Here is a 13,701-nt window from a genome sequence, read left to right on the forward strand (position 1 = left end):
TACAACTGATATGATAAATTTCGTGTCATTCTTGGTACACACCACACCAATTTAACTGAACTGAACTTGTCCTGGCAGTGGTTTTCCTTAATCATCACATTTTTGAAATATAACACTGTAGTCTCATTAGGGTCTTTGAATACCTCAAATACTTTAAAGACCTTGATTCAATATTTATATGTTTTGTGAAAACGCCTAATTAAAGATACAAAAGCCTTAAGGAGAGCCTTTGCATTAATAGTCCATTTAGGTCAACAAAAAACAGCAAAGCCAGACATTTGACAGCTAGTATTTCCTAATCATAGTACATAAACATTAGTAACATGGATTCCAACATGCGATGATAAGCATCATTTGTCTCCAATTCGACTTTTGTTGTTGAAAACTACGAAACACAACCAACTATACCGAACCAAGAATTATATTTTTCGATATTTGTTTGGCCAGAGTGAACTGAGTGCCTCAGGATTTTAAATCAAATTTAATTACAACGAAGATTTATGTTGATTTTCTTATATATTTTATCTCGGGTTGCTTATAGGGTACATTTAATCATACGTGAGCGATAAAATTTAAAAATCAGTCATCCACAATCAATCAGTACACTATTAGACTTTATAATAAAATATCTTGAAATAAAGTTTTGGCGCTTGATGCCGTTTAGCAGAGCCCCGACCAATACTGCACCCAACATCCAAAATAAAAAATGCTTACATTCATTATTTTATCATTCACATTCAAATCAAATAATACTCAGATTCACATTAAATATTCATGCAATGTGCATTTTTCCTTTGAATTTGGAGACATTTTGTTTATGGGTTCAAAACCTACAAAAGTTCGTGCAATCAATAACGTATTCATAAGGTTGATTTTTAAGACTCATTTAAATTCCTATCATGTATCTTTTAATAAACATGCAAATGTCTATTATCATGTCATTCAAAATCGAAATGCACAGCATTTTAACACTTTCTCTGATGATTTCACAATTTTTCATTGTAGGTAAACCAAACAAACATTATTCGAAACTGTTATCAAAGATTTTCTCCATTTTAGTATACCTAACAGCGTTGATTAATTTATTTGAAATTGATGATAAAACTTGTTTTGTATTCCAGTACGTTGAACGTTAAACTCAGTTATGTAAAGATTTTGAAAATATTGTCTTTCACTTTCTGATTTAACACTGCACAGTAAGGCCACTGTAGGTTTGTGTTGAAATAATCAGATTATTTTTGTGAAGTTTGGTTGGATATAAAAACTTACTCCATCACCTTAAGGGGGGCTTAAAGGATGCTAGGTGGGTGGTAAGAATAGGAATATTCTACAGAAATTACAATACACACTGTATCTGTCTCTACTGCTATTAAGGAGGTAAAGTTTGTTTTTGTTGATTGTGTGTTAATACCATTTGAGTTTTGACGATTTAATGACGACGAAGTCCCCAGCTTTCTCTAATTTTTTATCGTACTGACTAAAAGCCAAAAATCCGTAATCTTCATCAAATACTTATCGAATCTTCCGAAATCTAATTGATCCTGCTTGAATTACCAATTAGATACGATCGTTTTCAAATAATAGAAAGTCCTGTGATGAGCTAGCTAATTTTTAGACAAGTTTTGAATATTTTAACTTAAATAGAATTAAAAAAAGTAGATTTAGAGTACTGTACCTTTCAATTCCGCCCCAATTGCTTATCTTTTAGGGTTGACTTCTGAGAAAATTTTGTGTTAAACCCACCTAAACAAGCTCAAAACCTGTAGGGCACTATTGCTATAGGATGTTCGGGGAGTGTTTATCATGTCAGTAAAGTTAAGCACAAACATCCAATGGAAAAAATAGTTTTTATCATTGCTCTCTCTTTTGGGGCTCTCCTTCATTGCTGATGTTTGGCAAGCTTGTTACAATTTACGAAACATTGACGATCATGGACCGATACATATGCGATGTTTTCTTCGCTTGCTTTGATCGTGCTTCGAAATCAGTTTAGAACGAATTCTGAAATGCCTGTCTTTTACAGAAACGCGTATTTCGAATCTCAGATTTCGACTTTCACTTGTAGTCGTCTTCAATGTCAGTTATTTGCATCCAATAAATCCAGTGGAGCATAAAAACTGTTGAGTTTTGAAAAAGTTCAATGTTATATAAAGGTTTCGATCAAACTATTCCTGTTCGGTTCCAAAAATGAAGAGCTTAGCGTGCCTATAAAAAAAATAATGATATCTACTACCCTATTTTTACGCAAATGTTTCGAGCAACATTATACACTAAAACCTCAATTTACGAAGTCTTTTTTACGCTACCTCAATTTAAGTCACTTTTTTACGAAGTAAACTCAATTTAAGTCAATTTTTTTACGCAGTGCGTAAATTGAGTTTTGACAATTCTGTGGGAAATCATTGACCTCCGGTTTGGGAAAACCGTTGAAAACCCATACAATGTGGGTATTTTCGGAACGGGCACGACGAGGGGATGACGAAAATTGATGTCCGACGCCATGTTGAAATCCAAGATGGCGACCTCTGGTTTGAGAAAATCGTTGGAAACCCATAAAGTATGGGTATTGGAATATGGGTATTTGGAATCCAACATGGCAACCCCCGGTATGAAAAAATCGTTGGAAACTCATGCATTATAGGTATTTTTGGAATGGCCTCGGCGAGCGGATGACGAAAATCGATGACCGACGCCATTTTGAAATCCAAGATGGTGACCTCCGGTTGGATAAAATCGTTGAAAACCCATGCAATATGGGTATTTTCAGAACGTGCACGACGAGGGGATGACGAAAATCGATGTCTGACGCAATTTTTGGAATCCAAGATGGCGACCTACGTTTGGAGAATATTGTTGACGAAAATCGATGTCTGACGCCATTTTTAAATTAAATTCACCTAAACCTCAATCAACGAAGTCTGTTTTTATGCAAATTCAATGGACGTCACTTGTTTAACGAAGTAAATTCATGAACATCAGTACATTGATCCATTTGCTTATATTTAGGCGGCCTACTTCGCCTTCGTCATTGAAATTTGTAGTGGGCATCGATGATTGTGGCCAAACCGTCCCACGATTAAGAATTAAAGAAAATCACTAGGTTTTGCACTGACATTGCTGAAAAAGTATCAGCATGTTTTCTATATGTAAGCTCAAGTAGTGATACTTTTTTGAATCAATATTACTTAAGATGACTGAGATTTATCACTTTGAAATTGCAATCTGGAAAATCAACAAGGCTACCAAACCAAATGACGGGCTACTTAGCCTTAAGAGTTTATATTTTAAGCTATAAATAAGTATCATCAATGTACAACTACTTAAGTTTGTGGATACTCAGGTCTTTATATCGTGGAGTCCTCGGAAGTACAAAAACATCGACACAACTCAATAAAACACTTCATTTGCAAATATGGACAGTAAGAGGCCTTTGCAATATTGAAAAACTATCTATTGATGATTGGTTACGCTTGTATATCCTGATGCCCATATTCGATAGAGATTTTAGAGGACCAAGGACATCCGCACAAATTCATACAATACACCGCTTACCCACAGAAATGGTAAGGGGCCTTTGGAGTATTTGAAAACTATCTTCTACTCACTTATTATGACCGTATATCCAAAGGCTTTTATTCAATGGAGTTTTTGGAGCACCAAAAACATGCGTATAAATCAATAAAATATTCCGTTGACTTAAATAAATGGTTAGGAGACTGTGCCATATTAAAAAAAACTACCTATAGACCATTGATCACGTTTGTAGATTCAAAGGCCTCTATTCAATGAAGTCTTTGGTGGACCTAGGATTTCGGTACAAATTAAAACAATACTCATTTTACTGCTACATATAGATAAGGGCCCATGCCATATCAAAAAAGCATCTATTGATAATTGGTTACGCTTGTAGATCCTAAGACCTATATTCGATATAGATCTTGGAGGACCTAGGACATCCACACAAATTATTACAATACACGGTTTACTCACATGAATGGTTAGGGGCCTGTGGAGTATTTGAAAACTAACCTCTAATCTCTTATTACGGTCGTAGATCCCAAGGCCTATATTCAATGGAGTCCTTGGAGGACCTAGGACATCCGCACAAATTATTACAATACACCAATTACTCACATGAATGGTTAGGGGTCTGTGGAGTAAATGAAAAGTAACCTCTATTCTCTTATTACGGTCGTAGATCCCAAGGCCTATATTCAATGGAGTCCTTGGAGAACCTAGGACATCCGCACAAATTATTACAACACACCGTTTACTCACATGAATGGTTAGGGGCCTGTGGAGTAGTTGAAAAGTAATCGCTAATCTCTAATTACGGTCGTAGATCCCAAGGCCTATATTCAATGGAGTCCTTGGAGGACCTAGGACATCGGCACAAATTATAAAAAATACTCTTTTTACTTCTATGAATAGATAAGGGCCTACGCCATATAAAAAAAAATCAAAGGATCGCTAAATATGCCAGTACATTGCAGGTATATATTCCAGGAAGTTTTTGGATGAACTAGATCACATGTTGTACTCACTTAATTACCAAAACTTGGATCTGACAATACAAACGCTTCTTAAAAATATAACAATCTTCTAGGGTCCAGTATTGTGAGACATTCTTCTACATAGAAATGATCAATTGGCAAAACCTCGTTTTACGAACTGTGCTCCCTCGTTTTACGCACTGATTCAATTTACGCACCAACTCAATTTGCGCACCCCCGATCTAGTTCGTAAATTGAGGTTACAGTGTATTGCCGAACACTATCTGATATTCCAAAAACTTTAATTCAAATAAAAATTGACATAATAAGATATTATATCATATAACTATCTTAACCGAATCACTATATAAAAACCTAAATATGAGTCTGTTCGAAATCTGAGACAAAACGGTATAAGAATAAACTTATGGAATTGATAGTGGAACAAGCTATATTGCTGTAATTTCTTTTTTTTTTCAAATAAAATGCTGCTATTTATGCAACAAGTTGCATCGAGTTTTGCAACGAGTTACATGCAACATTATTATAATTTCGAAACCTAGATTTACAGCCCATGTGTATTTAGCTTCATTCAAAGCCATTTGCAACAAAATCCTGAATATTGAAAGCAAAACGTCTTCTCTCACAGAATATTGCAAGCAAAACCGCTCAGTCTACATGATCAAACACTGAAAAATTAATCATAAATAATTCACATGAAATGACCAAGCCCTAATCGACAGGGTGCGACTTATTTTTCAAAAGTTCTGAAAACCGGAAATTCGTGTGCTCAAATGATTCCAAATCACATTTAAAGAGAAATTTCAAAAATTAAGCTAACAATATTAAGATTAAGAGGTGGCGTAAGCGTCTTGAAGGTGAATTTTTAGGATATAAAAAATGGCCTTCAGGGAAATCACCATAGCTTCGTTTTTTTTTCTAAACTATTCTGAAACTTTTTGCATCATTATCTTGAAAATTAAATTTTTAAAAACTTTGTAAAACATTATTTTTAAAAAAATTGACCAAAATCGAAACTAGTCTTAGTTAAAAATAGTTTTCTCCAAATTTTTGATTAATCAACCAAAAAAATCACCTTTGCTTGAGCATAACTTTAAAAAATATTCAATCGATTCCAAATTTATTTACATGATTTTGAAGCAAATTCAGTTGTTGTCAAACTGTTCATACAACATTTTTTTCTAAAAAAAATGTTTTGACTTAGTTATTTAACAAGAACAAGGGGAACTTACGTATTCTAGGCAGCCTAAGCCGATGCCACGCTTCTTTTGTAATTTTCTCGGACATCAGCTGACAAATTCCGTGTTTGTCTGTTTACATTTATGCGTTACTCAATCTTCTATCGATTCACACCGACAGACTTGTCAAAATGCGTTTTGGAACGTTTTTGCAACGCTAAGAACATTGTCGGCAGCCTCATTCTCTTCGGCAACTTTCTCATAAGAACAGTTGGTAAATCTCTTCGGCAGCTCCAAATCAGTCGCATTTTGAGGCGTGTTCACTTGAATTGATGATATCTCTGGCAATATTGTTTGTTTAATCTCGGAAATATTGTCATCAGGAAGCGGGCAGATCAAAGAATCATCTGAATGTTTTCATTGATGTGTTTTGAAAGAAAAATACTGTGTATTTGGCGTTTGAAATGTGGTTGCCGATAATAATCGAATGGTACCGAAGCCGTTAGTCTCCCTACCCAAAAACATGATATTTTTTTTAATTAAAAATGTCGAATTTCTTTGGATTATTTTATTTTTTTATTGACGGAAAATTTTTCATATAAAACTTTAGTTTATATTTTAATAACACGTTAAATATGATCTATATTTTTTCCCATGTGCAAACATATTTAATTATTGCTAAGTCCTTTCCAAAGGTTCAATAGATGAGAAAAGAAGTTCCAGAGTTTAGAGATAATATTTATGTAACATCAAACTGTTACTGGGAAATCACCCATCACGCAGACAAACACTTCGGAAGAGAACACACGTTTTCCTTTGTAATCCACTCCACTATGACTGATTGATCGGTGAGCAACGATCGGGCCGAGACGACACAAACACACTGTTGTCATCTCGCCCCACACAATATTTAACTAGCGAAAATTTGAAAAAAAAACTGGCATGTGTCAAAGTTTGAACACAATTGAATTAGCCTGAAGAGCATGTAAACATATTTGGAATCGGTTGAGTATTCATGAAGTTATGGTCAAACAAAGATGACATTTTTACTAAAATGAGGAAAAATTAAGAGTTAACTAATTTTAACTAAAACTAGCTTTGATTTTTGACAAATTTGGTGTTCTTCTTCTTCTTCTTCTTTCTGGCGTAACGTCCCAACTGGGACAAAGCCTGCTTCTCAGCTTAGTGTTCTTACGAGCACTTCCACAGTTATTAACTGAAAGCTTTCTTTGCCAATTGACCATTTTTGCATTTGTATATCGTGTGGCAGGTACGAAGATACTTTATGCCCTGGGAAGTCGAGAAAATTTCCAACCCGAAAAGATCCTCGACCGGTGGGATTCGAACCCACGACCCTCAGCTTGGTCTTGCTGAATAGCTGCGCGTTTACCGCTACGGCTATCTGGGCCCCTGTTCTTCAGAGTGTTTATAAATTCAATTTAGAAGGAAATGATGCTAAAAATTCAAAAATTGGTTGAAAAATAACATTGTTATGTTTACTTTACTAAAGGTCATTTTTCATAACTTGTAAATTCACCTTCAAGTTACTTGCGCCTCCTCTACATGTTAATATTTTTAGCTCAAATTTTAAAGGTTCTCTTTTTATGCGATTTGAATTCAGAAAAAAATTTGAAATATAAGCCGCACCCTACTGTCGATCCATTAATGTGCATTATTTTTGGCAGAACATTCAGCGTACAATCGTGTAAACCGAACATTATCGCATGCAATTTTACTTAAAAGCTGCAAGAAAGCATGCAATATTGGAAAATGTTCGACGCAAGATCATTAAATGATTCAATTTCACTCAAATTTACAAGCATTCCTGAATGCAATGATGCCGTTTATATAAAATATTGTTGAGTATTCAGTAACTCGTTTTACTTAACAACTATAAAAGTTTACGTGTCCTGAAAATTCAGGATTTTTTTGCTGAATAGGTTAGTTATTTCTGAAATTATTGATCCTATTTTCATCCAACATTCCTCATCTCGAATCATCCAACGGATGTAGAATCAGAAGATAGGTGACTAAGTCATTGAGATATCAAGAGTAATACGATGGAGGCACTCTCATATTAATTTGTCAACACCAAAAACAGAACTGATAAGTGTACTACTTCTTGGCACCATTATGAAACAGTGCTAAAAAGTAGGCCGTTATGTCGTTCATTTTTTTTTTTAAAGCAACGAAATTGTATAAATATTTTTAAGTTCACAAATAGTTAGCTTTGATACAAAATCTTCTTCGTTTACAACGTATTTACTTGGATTTGAATATTTTGTTTAAGTAATTCATGTTTCTTAATCTTATGTTTTGAAATTCACGGAGAAAATATTGATAAATCAATTAATTTTTATTCAGAGTGCGATATTTCTAGAAATTCTTGTGTGACTTATTTGAAAATTTATCGATTTCGGCCATCGTACCGGCAAGAATGTGATTTAACCTAAGCATTTCCAATTAAATAGCTCAACCGTAGACAAGAGCCATCATTAAACCGCTACAATTACTTCGAATGGCATTGCACCGTGTTTATGGAGTTCAAGGTAATGTAATTCGGGGTTATGGACCATTCCGGAATATGGAAGTCAGGGTGACTGCATTCGGGAATGCCATTAGGAGTAATGGGGTAGAATCGTGTGAAAGAGCCCTGAAATAAATCATTTGGTAATAATGGTAAAGACGCACACTACTGTAATTATTGATTCCTTCATTTCGTTGAAGCCATGTGCAGGAAATTGGTTTTTAAATGTGAAAATGATGATTATTTAATTGGTTTGTGAATATTAAATTAATCACGATCCGGGAATTTCCTCAAAAATAACAAAAAATCCCTTGGAAATTACCCTAAGTTTTGAAATATTATTTCAATTTAAATCTTCGTTTCTCCCGATGGAAGATTTTCAAATTAACGATAAGAATGCTCGGATACCATATCTTTCGAATGGAGGGTGAAGAATTGAGTTTTTTTGGTGATGAAAAAGTTTACGGGTAGCTTTTGTAGCTTTCTAAAAACAGCTCATTTTCCTAAGTATAACACAGTTTTATTACGCTTGAGTAGAGTATCTTTATATTTATATTATGAATCATTTAAAAAAATAATAGGTAGGATCAATTCCATTTAGATTCACATAGAAACAGCTCGTTTTAAGATTCAAAGTATGTTATTGGGTGCCACCTTTCATGATTGGCTAAGAATACACCATCAAAATGTAATTAAAAATTTATATTTATATTTTGAAATTTATTTTTGTGAGATACGAAAATTATAACATTCATGAAAAACGGATGATATAAAACATTTATTTAATTATGGATTCAGCGGTCTAAGTGTCCAATTTTGAGGGATCTCCCCCTAATGCTAGTATAAATCTATAACTGCACTGCATTTATTGTCTGGAATACAATGAAATATTTTTTTGATAAATTTGAAAAACTGGTTTTAATTTAAGCAGCCATCTTAAACAACCCAATTGATGATCATTATTTTATTTAGAACGTTTTCAGACAGACCGTGTATTTTGTTTCGTGGTATGATGGTGGGTAATGGAAGGGACGAAACAGTGGAAGGTTCCCTCGAAATCAGTGATGATAATTTTTCAATTTCGTACTTTTGCCGTACTCACCTTGATATCAGACGTTGGGATTGCGTTGGAAAACATCGTTAGGATGCTGATTGCTATAGTTTTGCTTGGATGAACATTGCTGGAAGCGAAATGAGAAGAAAAGAGAAGAGAGGGAAGAAAACGATGACACGGGTGTTATTGCTTATTTTTTAGCTGGATCGTAAAATCGCGATGGTTGAGATATTTTTGGGGACGGGATTCTACCGAACGAACGCGAGTGGGCGACAACATCAAAATTGGTTTCAATCCACGGCGAATAAAGCTATTAAATTCATTTTGTAAGCATTCTCGCGACGATTTCGGGAATATTTGAACGAAAAAGGTGATCGTAAAAATAAATTGACGAAACACATGCCACTTTGGAGCAGGATGGTACAGGCAATAAAGTTCTTTAATGATTTCCTTCCTCTTTTTCGGGTGTATCGTCAGCATCATGTACCTTTAGGAGGGGGGATCGCACAGATTAACACTTACTGCTTGTTTCTTCTCCCAGGTCTTCATGGCCGATTTGTACTTCTCGAACTCGTGGCACCAGTCGGAGTAGATTTTCTGATAGTCATTGCTCTTGTTCGGTGGAGTGCATCTAAACGAAACGAATATAAACAATTATTTGATATCCACTCAAACCCCTAACCATAAAATAAAACCCTGAGATCCCTTACCTGTGAGCATCCACCGTAATGTTGTAACTACAGAGCAGTGAACCGCCCAAATGGCAGTCGTATCGCCCTCCGTCAGCTTCGTTCACCGAAATCACAACCAAGCCTCGTTCGGTAGTTTCGATGTACTTAGTCGGGTTGTATTTGATCTCGTAGCGTCCCTTTTCCTTCGAGTGATGATACCAGGTGACCGACTGGTCTTTGAGTATCTCTGGGACTTTGACAAAACAGCCCAAATGGACACTTTGGCCATAGGTTACGATGATTTTCTTCTTCAGGACGCTGGTGTCGCAAATGTCGTACGTTTCGTTGCCCACGTCCTGTGAATGATATAATTTTAAAGGTTACTTGGAGGTTGGTTTGTCTGTTGAGATTAATTAGATCAGTTTGAATAATCTTGGGGCATTCAAAGTGTTTAAATTTTAAAGATTATACTACGGTTTGTGTCAAGAACCAAAATACCGATATTTACTTGATTAAGGGTTGCTTAATCCATTGCAGGTTTTCAAAAATATCAAAACACGTCTAGTTTATGAGATATTGACTGTTGAAAATACATAGTTCAACTATTTCAGCCAACTTACATGCAAGTTTGCTAGCTTGTATGGCAATTCATTTGCCTAATTTGCTACAGAAATCAAACTTTATGTGTATGATAATACTTATCAATAAAGTTCATACTGCTTTCGATGGTCAAAAGTTATTTTTTGATAGTTTAAGTAGAATATTATATTTTACCATATAAGAAAAACAAAGCATGTATGGAGTCTGCAAGTATGGTGAAAAAATCGATTTAATCTTAATTTTATCGTTCATTTTCAACCGAATTATATGTAAAATGAAAGTTAAAGTCCTATTCCGCATGCTTGGAGGATTGAATCATAAAAAAGATTGATTAATCATACCTTAAACTTCATCGATGAAACCAGTGTTTTATACAACTTTGGCGACCTATAGATGAAATTGTGACGTGCTGGAACATTTCTGAGAACAGCATCAGATTCAGCAACCCCAAATTTACTAGACGCATAATTTGATCCTTGAGACACTCAAAAATGTCATTCTTGTTACGCTGTGTTGATAGAATTATGTGGAACAAAAGCTGCTCCTACAGATTTCTACCTGATATATCAATAAATAATATGATAGATGGTTCAAATAGCCATATCAGTGAACGTACAGCTCATTAGCAAGTCTATGATGATGGATATGGGTTCGAATCCTGCTGGTCGAGGAACTTGTCTGGTTTATCGATTTCCCAGGGCATACATTATCTTTATACCAGACACACAGTGTACAAATACCAAGATTTGTAAATGGGGCAGCAATTATTGATCGAACTTTCATCACACGGAACAAAATCAATTTGACTGTGTAACGACGTCTGACTTCTTTAAGTTTTGCCAGAAATTCCTTAAAATACTGCATGACTATCTCAAGAAGCTCATACAGAAGTAGTCATACCCTTAGTAGTTAAAATAACAAAAATTCTAACAAAATTTGCACCAAAATAAACTATAATATAACAAACCCTGTTACAATTATATCAAATTTTTTACAGAATGTGTTAGAAGGATGTTACAAAATAACAAAATTATTGCAAACTATGTTACTGTTTATCACATCGGATGTTATTTGCAACAAACATATAAATGATATGTCAAAAATATAACAAATGTTGTTATAAATGTGTTACTAAATATATAACAAGTTGAGAATAAAGCCATCCTGATAACAACATTTTATCAACTCCTGTTATTGTTAACTGCTCCTGATAGAAATGTGTTATAATATTGATATGTGGTTCTGGTCGGGATGACAATGCATGGCTTTCCAACTTGATACCATTCCTGTGATGTACCTTGATATCGTTTTCATGATGTACCTTACAGCTCTTAAATTTAAAGTTTCTACAAAAGGGGGGAGGGGATGTACCGTTTTGTCTCAAATTCCAAACAGACTCATATTCCGAACACTCGGTTTTTGTATGGCTATTTGGTTGAAATGTTTCGCTGAAATATGTTATCAAATAACCAGGAAATGGCATCAATTGCAATTCAATTTTAACGTCTTCCAATCTATTTCATACCTCGGTGGTAGTGACGATTCGCTAGTTCAAGACCAGTTAAACTAGTTTGCAAAATTATTCATTTGAATACAATTTATTCGTGCTGTTAGGGATTTGAATCAAGGTGTTCGGAATATGGAACAAAATGAACATAGTGTTCGGCATTTGAATCAAAATGTTGTTCCATACTTTTACGTTAAAACAATAGGGGAAGTGTACCAGTTTTGGCCACCATAAGTAAAAATATTGTTTATACATACAGTATTGGACAAAACATTTGCAACTTTTTCGATTTTCCATACACAATTACCAACTTTGGTAAGCTAGATCTCAGTTATTTATGGACCGATTCGAATGAAACTTTCACAGAACATCAGATATAACTTGAATTTTAACATATATTTTCAAATAATTTTTCCAATCGCGAGTTTAAAAGTAATAACGGTTCAAATCCCGAAAATCACTCAAAAATATATGTTTAAATTCAAGTTATGTCTGATATTCTGTGAAAATTTCATTCAAATAGGTCCATAAATAACTGAGATATGGTTTATCAAATTTGGTAATTTTGTATGGAAAATCGAAAAAGTTGCAAATGTTTTGTCCAATACTGTAAATCAAACGACCTTTGGATATTGTCAATGCATTAAACGGAAGCTTTCAATCCATGCTCAGCAGGGAAAATATAAAAACTAATCAGAAACTTTGTTTTTATATTCAAAATGGGAGTGGCGAATACTGGACCACTTGCACCAGTTTTCGCCACGATTTTAATTTCGGTTCCTGAATTCGCCACCTACATTGATTTCTTATGGAGGGTGGCGAGTCAGGAACACCATGGCAAAAAATTGCTGCAAAGGAGCAAAAAAATTACAGACGTTTCCAAGGGTGCTTAGTGATTAACATAGGGATGTTTCCAACTGCTAATAAAATTCGCCGGAAGTTCGCAAGGGTTTCCAAAATATTTTCAAAAAATGGTTTGAATTTGTATAAGGGCTATTTAAGTGGTTAATGATGAAATAAAAAGGAAGTTTTGCATTAAAAACTTGTGTAAAATGCTCTCTTGGAATCTTTCTAAAACTCTTTGAGAACCACTTCAGATTTCTTAACGACAGTTTAGAAGTCTATTGGATATTTTGGAGAACCCAAGAGATCTAGGGGGAATCCCTCGCAATACCCTGAGAAACTACACCGTGAATACTGTGAAAACTAATTCTTGACCTTTGGGAATGCTTTGAGATCCTCTTGAAATGCTATCAGAACTCTTGGAGTTTTCTTTGGAAATCTTTGACACACTCTGGGTACATCACACAAAAGCTCGTTTTTCGAACTTAATTTTCTTGTTTCACGAGCTGATTAAATTTACAGATTTCTGCCACTTGAAGATTTTTTAGTGAAAATTTGCACATTTGAAGAAAAAAAAACAAGTATAACTATGCCATGTTAGGCTACTAGATGACAAAATGACAAACTTTCGATTATGTCAACACTATTAGAGTATTGCTTTTTTAAGTTTTACTTGAACAGTACTAAACCTCTCTTATAAACATATTTGAACTACACATTAAAAAACAATATTTACCCCAAATCAATTGAGAACTTTGGGACAGGGTAGGGCATAGGAATGAGTCCACGCTAGTCCACTAAGGGGGA

The 13,701-nt window shown here is 34.6% G+C and overlaps 1 protein-coding gene across 3 annotated transcripts in view; it reads right to left on the reverse strand.

The window, feature by feature from the left end:
• Positions 1-13,701, reverse strand: part of LOC5567324 (semaphorin-2A) — a 418,406-nt gene that overhangs the window by 4,170 nt on the left and 400,535 nt on the right. For all 3 annotated transcript variants that reach the window (XM_021842536.1, XM_021842537.1, XM_021842535.1), the window contains exons 12-14: positions 9,984-10,300; positions 9,796-9,904; positions 9,322-9,400 (exon numbers count right to left, since the gene is read on the reverse strand). In XM_021842536.1, the coding sequence (XP_021698228.1) occupies positions 9,329-9,400; positions 9,796-9,904; positions 9,984-10,300 (498 nt within the window). In that variant the 3' untranslated portion in view covers positions 9,322-9,328. The remainder of the gene's footprint in view (positions 1-9,321; positions 9,401-9,795; positions 9,905-9,983; positions 10,301-13,701) is intronic.

This window comes from Aedes aegypti, chromosome 2 (genome assembly GCF_002204515.2).
Source record: "Aedes aegypti strain LVP_AGWG chromosome 2, AaegL5.0 Primary Assembly, whole genome shotgun sequence".
NCBI classification, from domain to species: Eukaryota; Metazoa; Arthropoda; class Insecta; order Diptera; family Culicidae; genus Aedes; species Aedes aegypti.